The sequence below is a fragment of the Capra hircus genome, chromosome 5 (genome assembly GCF_001704415.2).
Source record: "Capra hircus breed San Clemente chromosome 5, ASM170441v1, whole genome shotgun sequence".
Lineage (NCBI taxonomy): Eukaryota > Metazoa > Chordata > Mammalia > Artiodactyla > Bovidae > Capra > Capra hircus.
The window spans coordinates 57,559,302-57,581,714 of NC_030812.1; the positions used below are offsets into that span (position 1 = coordinate 57,559,302).

General features: G+C 38.0%; 1 protein-coding gene across 1 annotated transcript; it reads left to right on the forward strand.

The window, feature by feature from the left end:
• On the forward strand, positions 20,708-21,646 carry LOC102177036 (olfactory receptor 6C1-like). The gene has a single exon (XM_005680447.2). The coding sequence runs from the start codon at positions 20,708-20,710 to the stop codon at positions 21,644-21,646; it is 939 nt and encodes a 312-aa protein (XP_005680504.2).

Consider the following 22,413-nt stretch of genomic DNA (forward strand, 5'->3'; position numbering starts at 1 on the left):
GTGGGTCTCCTGGACATAAATTTTCCAAAGAATCCTCTTATATTGTCATAAAACATGTATTAATTAAGTTACATCCTTCTAAATTATTAGAATCTCACTTTATGGCCTAGTATATGATCAGAGTTTTGTAAACATTTTCATATACTTGAGAATTATATGTAATGGTAGTTGAATGCATTGTTCTATTTGAGTCAGCTAGTCAATAATTCATGATTTAAATCTGTACTTTTACTATTTGCACCATTACTGAGTTACTTAAAATTTCCAAAACAACTATGGAGCAGTTTCTTTCTGTTTACAGTCATGCCATGTTTTTACTTTTAAAAATATTAACACTGTGTATTTATGAAGACCCAAATTTGGAACTGTTATATCTTCTGGGGCATAATTATTTATCATTATGAAAACCCACCAATTCCTCTTTATCTGAAGCACACTTTTATTCTTTAATGTCAGCATTGACTAAAATTGGCATAGCTATATCAGGATTTAAAATATATATATTAAGGGCAGTCCTAAGGTGGCAGAGGAATAGGATGGGAAGCACTTTCTCCTCCACAAATTCATTGAAAGAACATTTGAACGCTGAGCAAATTCCACAAAACCACTTCTGAATGCTGGCAGAGGACAACAGGCACCCAGAAAGGCAGCCTATTGTCTTCAAAAGGATGTAGGAAAAAATATTAAAGATAAAAAGAGAGACAAAAGAGGTAGGGATGAAGATCCATCCTGGGAAGGGAGTCTTAAAAGAGAGAGAATTTTCCAAACACCAGGAAACACTCTCACTGGCAAGTCTGTGGCGAGCCTTGGAAACTCAGAGGGCAACATAACTGGGAGGAAAAATAAATAAATAATTAAACCCCACAGATTACGTGCCTAATGGCAACTCCCAGTGGAGAAGCAATGCAGACACTCCCATTCACCACTAGCAAGCGGGGACTGGACAGGGAGGCATGGGCTGCATTGCTTAGGGAAAGAACCCAGCATGAATGCCCCAAGGGCAATCTGAAGGAACTAACTTGAGATAGCAAGCCAGACTGCGGGATAGCTATCCTGCAAAAAGCCCTAATGTAAGACATCACCAGGCCTGCTCACAGAACAAAGGACTGAGCAAAGCTAGCCAGCTGCGGACCAGCCCATCCCCCACCAGAGATAGGCAGGTGAGGGCAGCCAGAGCCGGTAAGGGGCAATCGTGGTCCTAGAGAGGCATCCTCTACCAAAATGCAAGCAGGCTTCATTGCTAACCAAGACTTCTTGGGATTCTGGATGGTCCACATCTGCCGGGAGGGTCACAGCCAGAAATCAGCTCCCCAGAAGAGACACACAGCACACCTGAGAAGGTGCGCCAGTTGTACACCCAGAAAACCAAGCAGCTGGGATGAGGGAGGTGATAAGACACAGCCAGGGATGACTGCACTCTCCAAGCACCTGGTCACCTGAATTGCTTGGACCTGGGAAGGGGGCACAAAATGCAGGACCAACCAAGTCTGCGCCTTTGTGAAGTATCTGAGAACCTGAACCTGAGCAGCTTAGACTGGAGAGTGCATGCAACTCAGGGTCAGCATCAGACAGTTCCTGGCAGAGCAACCTAGAGTCTGAGCAGTGTGGACAGGGAAAGCATACATGCCATGAGTGGGGGTAAACCCAGTATGGTCACGACACTGAAAGCACTCCCCACACACACCAGTGATATTTGTTTGCAGTGTTCCTCCCTCCTCACAGCACGACTGAACAAGTGAGCCTAAATAAGTGACCACCACCTCCCCCTTGTGTCAGGGTGGAATTTAGACACTGAAGTGCAGAAGTGAAGTGAAGTAGCTCAGTCGTGTCTGACTCTCTGTGACCCCATGGACAGTAGCCTACCAGGCTCTGCCGTCCATGGGATTTTCCAGGCAAGAATACTGGAGTGGGCTGCCATTTCATTTTCCAGGGGATCTCCCCAACCTAGGGATCGAACCTGGGTCTCCTCCATTGCAGACAGACACTTTACCATTTGGGCCACCAGGGAATTCCCCTGGTGGAATTAGACACTGAAGAGACCAGCAAACAAAAGAAGCTAAAATAAACAGAGGGAACTGCTTTTGAAGTGACAGGTGCAACAGATTAAAACCCTGCAGTTAGCACTGACTATGTAGGAAGGGGCCTATAGATCTTGAGAAGTATAAGCCGGATCAAGGAACTATCTGAAAATGAACTGACCCCATAGTGTCCACAACAACTCCAAAGAAAGTCCTAGATATATTTTTACTATTATCATTTTTTTAATTAAAAACAAATATTATTTTTTAAATTTAAATTTATTTATTTTAATTGGAGGCTAATTAGATGTATAGAAAAAAATTATTTTTAAGTCCTCTATTACACCTTTAATTTTCATTTTTATAACCTACAATTACTTCGCCAAAAAAAGACCCTAATTTTAAAGCAAACTTCATATATATATATAATAATTTTGTGACTTTGCTTTTTTCTTTAATATTGTATTTTTGAGAATCTAACCTCTGCTCTAGATATTTAATCTTTGCTTTTTGGTATTTGTTATCAATTTTGTACCTTTAAGAACCCAATCTTCAGGACCCATTTTTACTGGGGAGCTAGATTACTGGCTTGATTGCTCTCTCTCCCTTGGAACTCTCCTTTTTCTCCACTAGGTCGCCTCTATCTCCTCCCTCCACCTTCTCTTCTCTCTCCAACTCTATGAATCTCTTTGTATGTTCTGGTCTGTGGAGAGCACTTAGGGAACTGCTCACTGGCTAGGTCTGTCTCTTTCCTTTTGATTGCCCCTTTTATGCTCCTGGCCACCTCTGTCTCCTTCCTCCTTCTTCTCTTCTCTGTGTAACTCCGTGAACATCTCTGAGGGATCCAGACTGTGGAGAGCACATACGAAGTGATTACTGATTGGATTGCTCTCTCCCCTTTTGATTTCCCCCTCTTCTCCTCCTGGTCACCTCTATCTCCCTCCTCCCTCTTGTCTTGTCCATGTAACTCTGTGTACATCTCTGGGTGTCCCTCACTGTGGCAAAACTTTTCATCATTAACCTATACGTTGTATCATCAGTTCTGTATAGATAGAGCTCTTGAGGCCACTGTAAGAATAAGACTGAAAACCAGAAGCAGGTGGCTTAAGTCCAAATCCTGAGAACACCAGAGGACTCCTGACTCCAGGGAACATTAATCGATAGGAGTGCACTAAACGTCTCTATACCTACACTGAAACCAAGTGCCACCCAAGAGCCAACAAGTTCCAGAGCAAGACATACCACACAAATTCTCCAGCAACACAGGAACATAGCCCTGAGTTTCAATAAACAGGCTGCCCAAAGTCACACCAAACCCACTGACATCTCAAAACTCACTACTGGACACTTCATTGTACTCCAGAGAGAAGAAATCCAGCTCCACCCACCAGAACACTGACACAAGCTTCCCTAACCAGGAAACCTCGACAAGCCACATGTCGAACCCCACCCACAGTGAGGAACCTCCACAATAAAGAGGAACCACAAACTGCCAGAATACGGAAAGGCTGCCCCAAACCCAGCATTATAAACAAGATGAAAAGGCAGAGAAATATCCAACAGGTAAAGCAACAAGATAAATGCCCACCAAACCAAATGAAAGAGGAAGAGAGAGGGAATCTACCTGATAAAGAATTCCGAATAATGATAGAGGAAATTATCCAAAATCGTGAAAACAAAATGGAGTTACAGATAAATAGCCTGGAGACATGGATAGAGAAGCGGCAAGAAATGTTTAACAAGGACCTAGAAGAAATAAAAAAGAGTCAATATATAATGAATAATGCAATAAATGAAATAAAAAACACTCTGGAGGGAACCAACAGTAAAATAACAGAGGCAGAGATAGGATAAGTGAGGTAGAAGATAGAATGGTAGAAATAAATGAAACAGAGAGGAAAAAAGAAAAAAGAATTAAAAGAAATTAAGAAAACCTTGGATACCTCTGGATACCTCTGTTAAATGCCCCAACATACGAGTCATAGGAATCCCAGAGGAAGAAGACAAAAAGAAAGACCATGAGAAAATACTTGAGGAGATAATAGTTGAAAAAGTCCCTAAAATAGGGAAGGAAATAATCACCCAAGTCCAAGAAACCCAGAGAGCCCCAAACAGGATAAACCCAAGGCAAAACACCCCAAGACTCATATTATTCAAATTAACAAAGATCAAACACAAAGAACAAATATAAAAAGCATAAAGGGAAAAACAACAAATAACACACAAGGGGATTCCCACAAGGATAACGGCTGTTCTTTCAGTAAAAACTCTTCAGGCCAGAAGGGAATGGCAGGACATACTTAAAGTGATGAAAGAAAAAATATCTACAGCCCAAATTACTGCACCCACCAAGGATCTCATTCAAATATGAAGGAGAAATCAAAAGCTTTACAGACAAGCAAAAGCTGAGAGAATTTAGAACCACCAAACCAGCTCTCCACCAAATGCTAAAGGATCTTCTCTAGACAGGAAACATAGAAAGGGTGTATAAACTCAAACCCAAAACAACAAAGTAAATGGCAACAGGACCATACTTATCAATAATTACCTTAAATGTAAATGGGTTGAATGCCCCACCCAAAAGGCAAAGACTGGCTGAATGGATACAAAAACAAGACCCCTATATATGATGTCTATAAGAGACCCACCTCAAAACAAGGGACACATACAGACTGGAAGTGAAGGGCTGGAAAAAGATATTCCATGCAAATAGAGACCAAAAGAAAGCAGGAGTAGCAATACTTATATCAGATAAAATAGGCTTTAAAATAACGGCTGTGAAAAGAGACAAAGAAGACCACTACATAATGATCAAAGGATCAATCCAAGAAGAAGATATATATATAAATATATATAGATATTATAAATTTACAATTATAATTACAATTATAATAATTACAATTATTACAATTATAAATATATATGCACACAACATAGGAGCACTTCAATATGTAAGACAAATGCTAACAAGTATGAAAGGGAAAATTAACAATAACACAATAATAGTGGGAGACTTTAATACCCCATTCACACCTATGGATAGATCAACTAAACAGAAAATTAACAAGGAAACACAAACTTTAAATGATACAATAGACCAGTTAGACCTAATTGATATCTATAGGACATTTCACCCCAAAACAATGAATTTTAACTTTTTCTCAAGTGCACATGGATCTTCTCCAAGAGGAGATCACATCCTTGGCCATAAATCTAGCCTTGGTAAATTCAAAAAAATTGAAATCACTCCAAGCATCTTTTCTGACCAGAATGCATTAAGATTAGATCTCAATTACAGGAGAAAAACTATTAAAAATGCCAACATAGGGAGGCTGAACAACACGCTGCTGAATAACCAACAAATCACAGAATAAATCAAAAAAGAAATCAAAATATGCATAGAAGTGAATGAAAATAAAAACACAACAACCCAAAATCTATGGGACACTGTAAAAGAAGTGCTAAGGGGAAGGTTCATAGCAATACGGGCTTACCTCAAGAAACAAGAAAAAAGTCAATTAAATAAACTAACTCTATGCCTAAAACAACTAGAAAATGAAGAAATGAAGAACCTCAGTATTGCTAAAAGGAAAGAAATCTTAAAAATTAGGGCAGAAATAAATGCAAAAGAAACAAAGAGACCATAGCAAAAATCAACAAAGCCAAAAGCTGGTTCTTTGAAAGGATAAATAGAACTGACAAACCATTAGCCAGACTCACCAAGAAACAAGGGAGAAGAATCAAATCAACAGAATTAGAAATGAAAATGGAGAAATCACAACAGACAACACAGAAATATAAAGGATCATAAGAGACTACTATGAGCAACTATATGTTAATAAAATGGACAACTTGGAAGAAATGGACAAATTCTTAGAAAAGTACAACTTTCCAAAACTGAACCAGGAAGAAATAGAAAAGCTTAACAGACCCATCACAAGCATGGACATTGAAATTGTAATCAGAAATCTTCCAGCAAAGAAAAGCCCAGGACCAGATGGCTTCACAGCTGAATTCTACCAAAAATAGAAAGAAGAGCTAACGCTATCCTACTCCAATTCTTCCAGAAAATTGCAGAGGAAGTTAAACCTCCAAACTCAACCTATGAGGCCACCATCACCCTAACACCTGACAAAGATGCCACAAAATGGCAAAACCAATACAGTATTGTAAAGCAAAATAAAGTAAAAATAAAAATTAAAAAACAATTAAAAATAATAAATAAAAGCAAACAGAAAAGAAAAAGGAAACTACAGGTCAATATCACTGATGAAAAATCCTTAACAAAATTCTAGCAAACAGAATCCAACAACAGATTAAAAAGATCATACATCATGACCAAGTGGGCTTTATCCCAGGGATGCAAGGATTCTTCAATATCCACAAATTAATCAATGTAATACACCACATTAACAAATTAAAAATTAAAAACCATATGATTATCTCAGTAGATACAGAGAAAGCCTTTGACAAAATTCAATATTCATTTATGATAAAAACTCTCCAGGAAGCAGGAATAGATGGAATATACCTCAACATAATAGAGCTATATATGACAAACCCACAGCAAAACATTATCCTCAATGGTGAAAAATTGAAAGCATTTCTACTAAAGTCAGGAACAAGACAAGGTGACCACTCTCACCACTACTATTCAACATAGTTTTGGAAGTTTTGGCCACAGCAATCAGAGCAGATAAAGAAATAATAGGAATCCAGATTGGGAAAGAAGTAAAAGTCTCACTGTTTGCAGATGACATGGTCCTCTACTTGAAAACCCTAAAGACTCCACCAGAAAATTACTAGAGCTAATCAACGAATATAGTACATTTGCAGGATGTAAAATCAACACATAGAAATCCCTTGCATTCCTATACAGTAAAAATGAGAAAACACAAAGAGAAATTAAGAAAACAATTCCATTCATCATTGCAACAGAAAGAATAAAATACTTAGGAATATATCTACCTAAAGAAACAAAAGACCTATATATAGAAAACTATAAAGCACTGGGGAAAGAAACCAAAGAGGACACAAATAGATAGAGAAATATACTGTGTTCATTGATCAGAAGAATCAACTTAGTGAAAATGAGTATACAACCGAAAGCAATCTATAGATTAAATGCAATCCCTATCAAGATATCAATTGTATTTTTCACAGAATTAGAACAAATGATTTCACAATTTGTATGGAAATACAAAAAAACCTCGAATAGCCAAAGCAATCTTGAGAAAGAAGAATGGAACTGGAGGAATCAACCTGCCTGACTTCAAGCTCTACTACAAAGCCACAGTCATTACAACAATATGGTACTTGTACAAAGACAGAAATATAGATCAATGGAACAAAATAGAAAGCCCAGAGATAAATCCATACACCTATGGACACTTTATCTTCGACAAAGGAGGCAAGAATATACAACGGAGAAAAGACAATCTTTTTAATAAGTGTTGCTGGGAAAACTGGTCAACCACTTGGAAAAGAATGAAACTAGAACACTTTCTAACACCATACACAAAAATAAACTCAAAATGGATTAAAGATCTAAATGTAAGACCAGAAACTATAAAACTCCTAGAAGAGAACATAGGCAAAACACTCTTAGACATAAATCACAGCAGGATCTTCTATGACCCACCTCCCAGAATATTGGAAATAAAAGCAAAAATAAACAAATGGGACCTAATTAAACTTAAAAGCTTTTGCACAAGAAAGAAAACTATGAACAAGGCGAAAAGACAGTCTTCAGAATGGGAGAAAATAATAAATGAAGCAACTGACAAAGAATTAATCTCAAAAATATGCAAGCAATTCCTGGAGCTCAATTCCAGAAAAATAAACGACCCAAACAAAAAATGGACCAAAGAACTAAACAGACATTTCTCCAAAGAAGACATACAGATGGCTAACAAACACATGGAAAGATGCTCAACATCACTGATTATCAGAGAAATGCAAATCAAAACCACAATGAGGTACCACTTCATGCCAATCAGATGGCTGCTATCCAAAAGTCGACAAGCAATAAATGCTGGAGAGGGTGTGGAGAAAAGGGAACCCTCTTACACTGTTGGTGAGAATGAAAACTAATACAGCCAGTATGGAGAACAGTGTGGAGACTCCTTAAAAAACTGGAAATAGAACTGCCATACGACCCAACAATCCCACTGCTGGGTATACACATCAATGAAACCAGAATTGAAAGAGATATGTGTACCCCAATGTTCATCACAGCACTGTTTGCAATAGCCAGGACAGGGAAGCAACCTAGATGTCCATCAGCAGACGATGGATAAGAAAGCTGTAGTACATATACACAATGGAATGTTACTCAGCCATTAAAAGAATGCATTTGAATCAGTTTTAATGAGGTGGATGAAACTGGAGCCTGTTATACAGAGTGAAGTAAGCCAGAAAGAAAAATGCCAATACAGTATACTAAAGCATATATATGGAATTTAGAATGATGGTAACAATAACCCTGTATGTGAGACAGCAAAAGAGACACAGATGTATAGAACAGTATTTTGGACTCTGTGGGAGAGGGCTAGAATGAGATGATTTGGGAGAATGTCATTGAAACATACATATTATCATCAGTTCAGTTCAGTTCAGTCACTCAGTCGTGTCTGACTCTTTGCGACCCCATGAATCGCAGCACTCCAGGCATCCCTGTCCATCACCAACTCCCAGAGTTCACCCAGACTCGCGTCCATCGGTTAGTGATGCCATCCAGCCATCTCATCCTCGGTTGTTCCCTTCTTCTCCTGCTCCCAATCCCTCCCAGCATCAGTCTTTTCCAATGAGCCAGCTCTTCACATGAGGTGGCCAAAGTACTGGAGTTTCAGCTTTAGCATCATTCCTTCCAAAGAAATCCCAGGGTTGATCTCCTTCAGAATGGACTGGTTGGATCTCCTTGCAGTCCAAGGACTTGCAGTCCAAGTCCAAGTCTCAAGAGTCTGCTCCAACACCACAGTTCAAAAACATCAATTCTTTAGCGCTCAGCCTTCTTCACAGTCCAGCTCACACATCCATACATGACTACTGGAAAAACCATAGCCTTGGCTAGATGGACCTTAGTTGGCAAAGAAATGTCTCTGCTTTTGAGTATGCTATCTAGGTTGGTCATTAACTATTCTTCCAAGGAGTAAGCGTCGTTTAATTTTGTGGCTGCAATCACCATCTGCAGTGATTTTGGAGCCCCAAAAAAGTCTGTTTCCACTGTTTCCCCATCTATTTCCCATGAAGAGATGGGACCGGATGCCATGATCTTCGTTTTCTGAATGTTGAGCTTTCAGGGAACTTTTTCACTCTCCTCTTTCACTTTCATCAAGAGGCTCTTTATTTCCTCTTCACTTTCTGCCATGAGGGTGGTGTCATCTGCATATCTGAGGTTATTGATATTTCTCCCGGCAATCTTGACTCCAGCTTGTGTTTCTTCCAGTCCAGCGTTTCTCGTGATGTACTCTGCATATAAGTTAAATAAGCAGGGTGACAATATACAGCCTTGACATACTCCTTTTCCTATTTGGAACCATTCTGTTGTTCCATGTTCAGTTCTAACTGTTTGCTTCCTGGCCTCCATACAGATTTCTCAAGAGGCAAGTCAGGTGGTCTGGTATTCCCATCTCTTGAAGAATTGTCCACAGTTTATTGTGATCCACACAGTCAAAGGCTTTGGCATAGTCAATAAAGCAGAAATAGATGTTTCTCTGGAACTCTCTTGCTTTTTTGATGATCCAGTGGATGTTGGCAATTTGATCTCTGGTTCCTCTGCCTTTTCTAAAACCTGCTTGAACATCAGGGAGTTCACGGTTCACGTATTGCTGAAGCCTTGCTTGGAGAATTTTGAGCATTACTTTACTAGTGTGAGAGATGAGTGCAATTGTGTGGTAGTTTGAGCATTCTTTGGCATTGCCTTTCTTTGGGATTGGAATGAAAACCGACCTATTCCAGTGCTGAGGCCACTGTCGAGATTTCCAAATTTGCTGTCATATTGAGTGCAGTACTTTCACAGCATCATCTTTCAGGATTTGAAACAGCTCAACTGGAATTCCATCACCTCCACTAGCTTTGTTCGTAGTCATGCTTTGTAATGGCCACTTGACTTCACATTCCAGGATGTCTGGCTCTAGATTAGTGATCACACCATCATGATTATATTTTTGCGCAGTTCTTCTGTGTATTCTTGCCACCTCTTCTTAATATCTTCTGCTTCTGTTAGGTCCAGACCATTTCTGTCCTTTATTGAGCCCATCTTTGCATGCAATGTTCCCTTGGTATCTCTAATTTTCTTGAAGAGATCTCTAGTCTTTCCCATTCTGTTCTTTTCCTCTATTTCTTTGCATTGATCACTGAAGAAGGCTTCCTTATCTCTTCTTGCTATTCTCTGGGACTCTGCATTCAGATGCTTATATCTTTCCTTTTCTCCTTTGCTTTTCGCCTCTCTTCTTTTCACAGCTATTTGTAAGGCCTCCCCAGACAGCCATTTTGCTTTTTTGAATTTCTTTTCCATGGGGATGGTCTTGATCCCTGTCTCCTGTACAATGTCACAAACCTCATTCTATAGTTCATCAGGCACTCTATCTATCAGATCTAGGCCCTTAACTCCATTTCTCACTTCCACTGTGTAATCATTGATTTGATTTAGGTCATACCTGAATGGTTAGGTGGTTTTCCCTACTTTCTTCAATTTCAGTCTGAATTTGGTAATAAGGAGTTCATGATCTGAGCCACAGTCAGCTCCTGGTCTTGTTTTTGCTGCCTGTATAGAGCTTCTCCATCTTTTGCTGCAGAGATTATAATCAATCTGATTTTGGTGTTGACCATCTGGTGATGTCCATGTGTAGAGTCTTCACTTGTGTTGTTGGAAGAGGGTGTTTGCTATGACCAGAGCATTTTCTTGGCAAAACTCTATTCGTCTTTGTCCTGCTTCATTCCGCATTCCAAGGCCAAATTTGCCTGTTACTCCAGGTGTTTCTTGACTTCCTACTTGGGCATTCCAGTCCCCTATAATGAAAAGGACATCTTTTTGGAGTGTTTGTTAGTTCTAAAAGGTCTTGTAGGTCTTCATAGAGCCATTCAACTTCAGCTTCTTCAGCGTTACTGGTTGGGGCATAGACTTGGATTACTGTGATATTGGATGGTTTGCACTGAGGAGTATGTCAAGGCTGTTTATTGTCACCCTGCTTATTTAACTTATATGCATAGTACATCATGAGAAACGTTGGGTTGGAAGAAGCACAAGCTGGAATCAAGATTGCTGGGAGAAATATCAATAACCTCAGATATGCAGATTACACCACCCTTATGGCAGAAATGAAGAGGAACTAAAAAGCCTCTTGATGAAAGTGAAAGAGGAGAGTGAAAAAGTTGGCTTAAAGCTCAACATTCAGAAAACTAAGATCATGGCATCCGGCCCCATCACTTCATGGAAAATAGATGGGGAAACAGTGGGAACAGTGTCAGACTTTATTTTTTGGGGCTCCAAAATCACTGCAGATGGTGACTGCAGGCATGAAATTAAACGACGCTTACTCCTTGGAAGAATAGTTACGACCAACCTAGATAAGTATATTCAAAAGCAGAGACATTACTTTGCCGACTAAGGTCCGTCTAGTCAAGGCTATGATTTTTCTTGTGGTCAGGTATGGATGTGAGATTTGGACTGTGAAGAAGGCTGAATGCGGAAGAATTGATGCTTTTGAACTGTGGTGTTGGAGAAGACTCTTGAGAGTCCCTTGTACTGCAAGGAGATCCAACCAGTCTATTCTGAAAGAGATCAGCCCTTGGTCTTCTTTGGAGGGAATGATGCTGAAGCTGAAACTCCAGTACTTTGGCCACCTCATGTGAAGAGCTGACTCATTGGAAAAGACTGATGCTGGGAGGGATTGGGAGCTGATAGATTTAGAAAAATAAATATTGTGTTAAAATTAATGACACTCCATTATATATTTCCACTGTCTAGATTAGAGAACAAATAATACTGAATTATTATAATGGATAAGGGTTTCTTAAGGAATATGATACTTAATATATACAATCTCAAAATATTCCTGCATTGCACAAATATCACTGCCCAGTCATTTTAGTTACAGAGGGGAAAGTACCTTTACAGAGGGGAGAATTTTACAGTAGAGAAACAGGCTAACCATTAAGAAACACTAACATCATTGATAGTATAAAGCTAACATCAAATACCCCTCAACGTGATGTATTGAGATATTTCAGTCCTACTGACTATTTGCCTATCCATGTACAACTGATACAGTCTTAGTTATGGTGTCTTTATCTGGTAGGATAATTATCCTGGTTTTCTCACCTTCTTTTTAGGATTACCTCGGCAGTATTGTCTTTCAGTTTTTATTGAATTTGTGTCCTACCAAGAAAGATACACATAAAATACATGTGTAACACACCTAATTATGAAAAAAATATGTGCACATGTAACTAACAGGAAGAGCGAAAATTGATTCTTTTCAGACACCCAGAAACTCTAATCATGCTGCCTGTATTCATTGGGAATATCTTCTTTGAAAGCTTTATTATTTGGGACTGATATGGTTTTTAACTAAATACTTCTGTGGTCAGAATATTTTCAAATCTTTGACTCTTTTTTTATTGGAGGAAAATTGCTTTACAATGTTGTGGTGGTTTCTGTCATTCAGCAATGTGAATCAGTCAGAATTATATATATATATATCTCCTTCCTTTGAGTCTCTTTTCCCCCTCCATTCCAACTCTTTAGGTTGTCACAGAGTGCCAGGCTGGGCTCCGTGTGTTACATGGCAACTTCCTGCTAGTTATCTAATATATATATATATATATATATATATATATATGCTACTTTCTCAATTTCCCCTAGCCTCTACTTCCCTTGCTGTGTCCACAGTTCCATTCTCTATGTCTTCATCTCCATTTCTTCTCTGTAAATAGATTAATCAGTACTGTTTTTCCAGATTTCATATGCATGCATTAATATAGGATATTTGGTTTTCTCTTTCTGACTTACTTCACTCTGTATTATAGACTCTAGATTCATCCACCTCACAACAACTGACTGAAACTTGCTCCTTTTTATGAATGCTTGGCTTGTTATGAACCAGTTTGTAATCCAGCATATGGTTGTGCGTGTGTGCTCAGTTGTGGCTGACTCTTTGTGACCCTGTGGACTATAACTTGACAGGCTCCTCTGTCCATGTGCTTAGTCACTTCAGTCACGTCCTACTATTTTGATTCCAAAGACTGTAGCCCATCATGGGGATTCTCCAAGAAAGAATACTGGAGTGGGTTGCCATGCTCTCTTCCAGGGTCCCCTGTCCATGGGATCGTCCAAACAAGAAGTGGGTTGCAACTTTCTCCTCCAAGGGATCTTCTAGACCCAGGGATCAAATTAGAGGCTCCTGTGCCTCTTGCATTGGCAGGCAGATTCTTTTACCTTTAAGCCACTTGGGAAGCCCGGCATATGGTTATTTTTGGTAAATATTACCTGTGTATTGAAAACAATGTAGGGAAGAGTGAGATCAACAAGATGGCAGGATAGGAAGCTCCAATTCTCTTACCTCAACAGAAACTCCAATTGAATAAACTCCCACAGGAGAAAATACCTTCTGGAGAGCCCCAGAATCCAGGACAGAATATATAGCAATTTGGCAGACCATGGAAATGAGGAAAGAAGCATTAACAACGGTAGGAAGAAGAGTTTCTCTTTTTTGGGGAAACTTGTTTTTAACTTCTTTGCGTTAAATACCAGGGGGCATGATTACTGGATCGCAGAGAGAGTATGGTCAACTTTGGAAGAAACTGCCAAACTGCCTTCCAAAATGGCTGTTCCATTTTACATCCCCATCGTTAATGAATGAGGTTTCCTGTCGCTCCACATCCCCGTCAGCATTTGATGTTGTCAGTATTCCAGAATGGGCCATTCCAGTATATATGCAGTAGGTCTCATTGTTTCATTTTAAATTTCCCTGATGAGATGATATGAATAACTTTTCATATGTTTATTTATCATCTGTGTATCCTCTTTAGGTAAGGTCTGTTAAAGTCTAGTACCTATTTGTTAATCCGGTTGTTTCCTTATTGTTTAGTTTTAATAATTCTTTGCATATTTTGGATAGCAGTTGTTTATCAGATGTTTCTTTCACAAATGTCTCTGTCAGTCTGTGGCTTGCCTGATACTTTTCGAAGCATTGTCCTTCTCACAACCTGTCTTAAATTTTAATGAAATTCATTTTATCAAATATTTACTTCATAGATAATGCCTTTGTTGTTTCTATGTCACCAGTGTCACAACAGTCACATAGGTTTATTCTGTGTGAGCAGCTTAGTTTCAGTTAAGTTCAGTCGCTCAGTCCAATCTGACAATTTGTGACCCTATGGACTGCAGCTTCCCGGGCTTCACTGTGCATCACTATCTCCCGGATTATGTTCAAATTTATGTCCATTGAGTCAGTGATGCCATCCAGCCATCTCATCCGCTGTTGTCCCCTTTTCTTCTGGCCTTCAATCTTTTCCAGCATCAGGGTCTTTTCTAATTATTCAGTTATTCACATTAGGTGGCCAAAGTATTGGAGCTTCAGCTTCAGCATCAGTCCTTCCAATGAATACTCAGGATGGATTTCTTTTAGGATTGACTGATTTGATCTCCTTGTGGCCCAAGGGACTCTCAAGATTCTTCTCCAGCACCACAGTTCAAAAGTGTCAGTTTTTCAGTGCTCAGCTTTCTTTATGGTCCAACTCTCACATCCATACATGACTACTGGGAAAACCATAGCTTTGACTAGAAGGACCTTTGTTGGCAAAGTAATGTCTCTGCTTTTTAATATGCTGTCTAGTTTGTCATAGCTTTTCTTCCAAGGAGCAAGTGTCTTTTAATTTCATGGCAGCAGTCACCATCTGCAGTGATTTTGGAACCTAAGAAAATAAAGTCTCTCACTGTTTCCATTGTTTCCCCATCTATTTGCCATGAAGGGATGGGGCTGGATGCCATGATCTTCATTCTTTGAGTTTTATGCCAGCTTTTTCACTCTCCTCTTTCACTTTCATCAAGAGGTTCTTTAGTTCCTCTTCATTTTCTTCCATAAGAATGGTGTCATCTGCATATGCAAGGTTTATGATATTTCTCCTGGAAAACTTGATACCAGTTGGCGTGAGTGGCTTACCTTGCATTTAATTTCTTCTTTTTCTAGTTTCCCAAGGCACAACTTAGATTTTTAATTTTAGATCTTTCATCTTTTCTAATATTTTTTCAATGTCAGTAATTCTTTTTTTTTTAAATTTTATTTATTTATTTATTTTTTAAATTTTAAAATCTTTAATTCTTACATGCGTTCCCAAACATGAACCCCCCTCCCACCTCCCTCCCCATAACATCTCTCTGGGTCATCACTGCTTTTGGTATCCTACAAATGTTGATGTAGTCAGTTTATTTACTTATCTTAAAATATTTTAAAACTTATTCTGACATTTCTTTGCTTCATATGTTATTAGAAGCACATCATTTAATCTTCATTAAATGGAGATTTGGTGGCTTTCTAGTTATCTTTTTGTAATTTATTTGTAGTTTAATTCAACTATTCAACTATTTGTAGTTTAATTCAACAATTCAATGTCTACTTAGGGTAGACATTATATTATTTCTCATTTTTAAATTCATTTAGTGCATTTGATGGTCCAAAATGTCTTGACAATAATTCTGTATGAAGTTTGAAAAGAACGTATATTTTCCTGTTACTGGATGAAGTACTTTATAGGTGTCAGTTTTAACCAGTTGGTTGATGACCTTGTTGAGTTCCTTTATGTCCTTACTGATTTTCTACCTGCTGGATATGTTTCTTTCTGATAGATGGGTATTGATGTCTCCAACTGTGATAGTGCATTCATTTACCTTTTAGTCATTCTATTAATTTATGCATGACATATTTTATCTCTTGTTAGAAATTAAGAATAGTCATTAGGAATTTTTAGGTCTTCTTGGAGAATTGCCCCTTTTCAAAGTTATTTTAAGAAACATTTCATTATATGAGAAAAGAAACTGTAACATTTATACATGAGATACATTCCCAGTATTTCAGCAAGCAAGAAGTAAAAAAGCCTAGTCTTCAGAGGAATTCTGACTTAGAAAATTCAGGAAATCTTTTTTCAAAATTTTGCAGGTTTAGATATTTTCATATAGAGAATATGCACAATATTCCATTTATTTCTATCCTATTTCTCATACATTTCTAGCAGTTTGGACATAATCTTCCGTTTCCTGTTTCAATAGTGGTACAAATGTTGATAGAATATTTATAATCCTTGGAGCATTTTCTTCTTGGCCCTTGTTGGCACATTTGAGTCCCTGGAGTATTTCCCAAGAGCCTTGCCCATGTGGTGGAGTAAACAACGTGTGGCTCATGCAGGTTAATTTCCACATAAAAATCCTATCCAGAAAGGACCACAGTAACCCCATATCTTGATTCTCTTCACTCTTTTTGCCCCCATGGCTACAATGGAAGATGTATTAAAAATACTATCTATAGAAATAAAATAAGTCTGAATGTGTTGAGAGAGAATGACTCTTAGAAGTACTGGATTGCTTAACCTAAAACTGAAATGGTTACCAATAAATCTTTAATAACTGAAACCAGCTCATGTGATGCATTTGTATGACAAGAAGAGGTAAGTTTGCAATGTTAAAGGCATATAAAGCATTCTTTTTATTAGTGAAAGGTTGTTGTTGAATTACGATGCCGAGATTCTTGGCCCCCAGAAAAGAATTCAATCCAGGGCCAAAGACGAGGCTTGATCGCTCAGAGCTTTTGTGTAATAAAGTTTTATTAAAGTATAAAGGAGATAGAGAAAGCTTCTGACATAGGCATCAGAAGGGGGCAGAAAGAGTACCCCCCTGCTAGTCTTTAGCTGGATGTTATATAGTCACCAGCAGTCTGTTAATGAAAGAAAGGAATGTCTGAAAACTTAGAATGGCACCAGGCCCCTCACCCATAAGATGTATTTTGGGATAATCTTGGCTCCAAATGGTTCATCTTGGGCCATAAAAGGATTAATTTGAATCTTGAAGAAGGGCAGAGCACCATACAAATAGTTTCATTTACATAGATTAGAGGAACAATATCAGAGTATAACATACTGGTTTATCAAGTAGGTTCTGAGCCCAAAAGGCAGAACCGACTTGAAGACAGAGTTTGGGGTAAATGCATAGTACATTAGCATAGGTTAAGATAAACATTTCCATAAGAAAAGGGCATTGGTTAACTTCAGGTGAAACCAGGTGTCATTATGGCAACACAGAATTTTAAGAGAAACCTCCTTTTAAATTTGTATAGAGAAGGAAAAAAATATAGCTAGTTTGTTTCCTCCTGCCACTTAAGGGAGATAAAAATGTTTGACACTTGCAGGCTATTTCCTCCATTTGGAGACCCCTGGCCTTTCTATCTTTTACCCTCTCATTAGTATTGATTTAGTCATTCTTGGCTCTACCTATCATCCAGTTGAGTGGAATATTTTGGTGTTGCATTTCTTCCAGTATATGTCCAGGATTATGAAATGTGAACATGTTTACATTCCCTGTTTGTCCTACTAATTTAGTTCTTTATTAGTTTTCAGAAAACTACTTTTTGAATTTGGCCCTCATTGAATTCAGGTTTAATAAGTAGCACATGCTTCATTTTCAGCAAAAAGAGCTTAGAGTTCCAATTTGTGCATTAACTAGTAGTATTATCATCATTATGTTACTTAAAATTATGTTACTTAAAATGGCTCAGTCGTGTCCGACTCTGCGGCCTCATGGACTGTAGCCTACCAGGTCCCTCCCTCCATGGGATTCTCCAGGCAAGAGTACTGGAGTGGGTTGCCATTTTCCTTCTCCAGGGGATCTTCCCGACCCAAGGATCGAACCCGGGTCTCCTGCATTCCAGGTAGACGCTTTAACCTCTGAGCCACCAGGGAAGTCCTTGATAAGCAGCACATGCTTCAGTTTCAGCAAAAAGAGTTTAGAGTTCCAATTTGTGTGTTAACTAGTAGTATTATCTTCATTATGTTACTTAAAGTTTCATGCTCAGCTTCTTCAAAATTAACATAAGAATTGTAATGAGTCAATGAGATATATGCATAAATCAGCATTGTCTCTCAAATGAGTTTCCTTGAAATGAATATTCTTGTTTCCAAGCAGGACCCTCTTCATCAAATATGATAATTGATTTCACTTTTAGGAATTAATAAAGAGCGATATTTTCTATGTGGAGTACATGCTTTAAAAGCTGTGTATAGTTGAATTTTACTTATAAATTAGCTCTCACAATTATTCTCTGAAATATTATCCCCATCTTCCCAGTGAAGAAACAAACAAACAAACCTAAAACTCAGAAAAAGCTGTATTTTATGTGTATTTCTCCTGGAATGCAAACCCCAAATAATCTCACATGTTATATATTAAGTCCTGATGCCATATTATTATAACTTCTTTTCTTTGTAAAGTTAAAATTATCTTCAAATATAGAACTAGTTAACAAACTGAGTCAATCAGGGAGGAATTAGAGCATCTGTATGAAAACCTATAGATTTTGAGAGTAATTTAGGTGATTACAGTTTTCCTTCATTGTTCCTATCATACTGGTTGGTGCTTTGATCTGATTGACTTGATCTGACTCTCTTTTCCAGTAAGAAAAAAGCAAGGACATTTCCCCCGCCCCACCACCACCACCCCACCAAAGGACTCAGAGAATTTTGTTTCTGAACTAATTGCAGTACTATTTGAGGCAGTCTTAAAGCAATAATCTGAAAATAAACTAAATTAATTCTTCTTATGGGTTTTTGTTTTTACTGCAGTCATGATGAAGTTCTTACATGATCTTAGATGTCAGCAAGCACAGTCAAGAGTGAAATGGATCATTCCAGAAAAAGTTCAGGTTGTTTTAAACTCAAAATTTACCCAAGATATCACATTACCACCAATATTCTGTTCTCTTCTATGACAGAATAACCTAGCGTATAAACATACCACAGAAAATGATCATCAGGTAAGAGGGAAAGATAGAGAATTGGAACACTGTTTAGCAATGCTGAGGGTGCAAATTGCCTTGAGGATATATGTTTATAGAAGTTGATTTTCACATTCAGTGAGCTATAAGACTGATTCGACAATGAGATATTCATTTAAAAATGAATTTTTAAAATTCATTTTAAAAAAGAACAAAAGGATTGAAAGGAATACGAAGATTGTTATCCTAAATTCCACAGGCCTAAGGGGAAAACTCTATTTACTGAGAGAACTCTTAGCTTCCTTTTAAAATGAAGTCATGTTATCATTACCGTTATATAGGAAGACAAAAATAAGGGCATTTCCTTACTACTTCTTGGGTTACTACAAAGTACTAGCAAAATAGACCTATTAAGGAATATAAATGTAGATAAAAGGAAAAACCTAAAAGTATAACATGCAGTAGAAAGATACACACAGACACACATGAACACACATGTATATATTAAAGTGACAGAGAGAGAGAGAACAATACCATCATTTAGATAGGAGACATTCTGAAGAAAAAAAAATGTTCTCAGGAAGATGATTTTTTTAATGCTTTATTTTAGATTTTTCATACACTTTGGTCTTCTTAGCCCATGACACAGATCCAGTCTACTAAACATGTACTCTGCCTTCTCTGAACTCTGGACTCTCTACAGTGGTCCTCAAACATTTCAGCACTAAAGACAGTTTATGCGGGAGAAAATTATTCTATGGACCGAGGGCAGGGATGTGTTTCAGGATGATTCAAGTGCATTACATTTACTGTGTACTTCATCTCTTATTATTACATCAACTCTACCTCAGACCATCAGACATTAGATCTCAGAGGTTGGGGACCACTGCTTTAATATCTGAGGAGGTCATGACGATGCATCCATTAGATGTGGCTTCAGATAAGGAGTAGGAGCTTGGGAGGTAAATGTGAGTCAGAGTGAAATCTTAGAAATTGTTTCCGTTGTTGAAGATTTAAGTCTAATGACTTTCATTTGGGAGACAGATCCAACTAAATGATCTTTTTCCTGACATTTTTGAATTTTCTATAGGTTAACTAGCAAATAACAATACAAAACTAGGTGAAAAATTAAGAAATAATATAATTTTACCAGGTTTGAAGAAAAGACAAGATTCTTAATGGGAAAGAAAACTTTTAGGGAAGGATTTTTTAAAAGTCAACAGGTAGCATTTCTTTTCCAGTATTTCAAACACTGAGGGGGGTTCAGGATGGGGATCACGTGTATACCTGTGGTGGATTCATGTTGATGTTTCGCAAAAACGATACAATATTGTAAAGTAAGTAACCTCCAATTAAAATAAATAAATTTATATTAAAAAAGAGAAAAGCCTAGGTTAAAATTCCTGCTCTTCCCATTTAGGGGGTGTGATTTGGATAAAGTTTATAAAAGTACTTTTAGCATAATTCCAATCAGTAAAATGGAGATTTTAAAAGAAACATTCTATTGAAAACACACACAGTGTCATATAGTAAGAAATTCTTCTAAAGAGAGTTCTCTGTTTGTATTGTTTCAAAGATCTCCCAAGTTAAATTAGTATGGCATAACACATTCAGAAATAAATTCCAGTGTAGTCCATGAATAATTCTCTTTTCTTTAAGTTCTTCGGTTTCTGTTTTCTCTTGAAAGTTACTCAGAAGAAGAAGAAAATGAGAAACTACACGGAAACAACAGATTTCATCCTCCTGGGACTGTCAGATGACCCACAACTTCAGGTTGTGATCTTTGTCTTTCTACTCATCACCTACATGCTCAGCATCACTGGGAACCTGACCATTATCATCCTAACCCTGCTGGACGTCCACCTCCAGACCCCCATGTATTTCTTCCTGAGAAGTTTCTCCATCTTAGAAGTATCATTCACAACTGTCACTATACCCAGGTTTCTGGCCACCATTATTTCAGGAGATAAAACTATTTCTTATAATGACTGTATGGCTCAGTTATTTTTTTTCATTCTCTTGGGAGTCACTGAGTTTTATCTTCTGGCTGCCATGTCCTATGACCGCTACATTGCTATCTGCAAACCGCTGCATTACATGACCATCATGAATCATAGAGTCTGCACCCTGCTTGTCTTGGCTTCTTGGCTGGCCTCATTCTTAAACACATTTCCATTACTCATGTTCTCCCTACAGCTTGATTATTGCAAGTCCAATGCTATCGACCATTATACCTGTGATTTTTCCCCCCTTTTACAACTTTCTTGTTCAGACACCAAATTCCTAGAGATAATGGTGTTTTCTTGTGCTGCATTTACTCTGATGTTTACTTTGGCATTAATAATTCTGTCCTACACATATATCATCAGAACAATTTTGAGGATCCCTTCTACCACTCAGAGGACAAAGGCCTTTTCCACGTGTTCTTCTCACATGATTGTCATCTCCATCTCTTATGGCAGCTGCATTTTCATGTACATGAATCCATCAGCAAAGGACAGGGTGTCTTTGAGTAAGGGAGTAGCTGTGCTAAATACCTCAGTTGCCCCCATGCTAAACCCATTTATCTATACCTTAAGGAATCAGCAAGTCAAGCGAGCCTTCATGGACATGGCAAGGAAGAATGTACTTTTCTCAAGGAAATGAAAAAATAAAAGTTCTATCCCACAAATGGAGACATAATGAAATGCAATTAAATAAAACTCAGAGCTTTTCAAAATATATTAATTTTCATATTGTCTCCATTGAGCTATTTTTTCATTACTCATATTTCCATTGACAGCAATGTCACAAGCATATTATATACATTTTTTTTCTATTCAAATTCCCATCCTTCTCTCATGCACTTCCCTTCCTTTGGGCTCAGCTTTTCATTCTGTGCTTTCCAGTTGGCACCAGGGGTAAAGAATCCACCTGCTAATGCAGGAGACACAAGAGACACAGGTTCAATCCCTGGGTGCATAAGATCCTCTGTAGTAGGAAATGGCAGCACACTCCAGTATTCTTGCCTGGAAAAGTCTATGAATGGAGGACCCTGATGGGCTATTGTCCATGCTGGCACAAAAATCTGGCATGATTGTGCACCTGCACGCATGTGTTCCACTCTGTAACTAGGAAACGGCAATTTCCTTCTTTGAAACTTTTAAAATTTCATTTCTCCCACAATATTTCTTGGGAAATTAAATTCAGACAGAAAGAGGCAGAGCAAGAATATTCAAGAGAGACCTTTTTCATGATTTCATTCTTTCTAGAAATTCAGGAAATAATAAATCATGTTAAACACTATTTTTAATTTACTATACAAGACCATGAGCATAAACTGACCATCTTATTAGAGTATTACACATATTATTCTCTCCATACTAAGGCTACTCAGTAATTACATGAAAAACAGCACAACTAAAAAAATAATG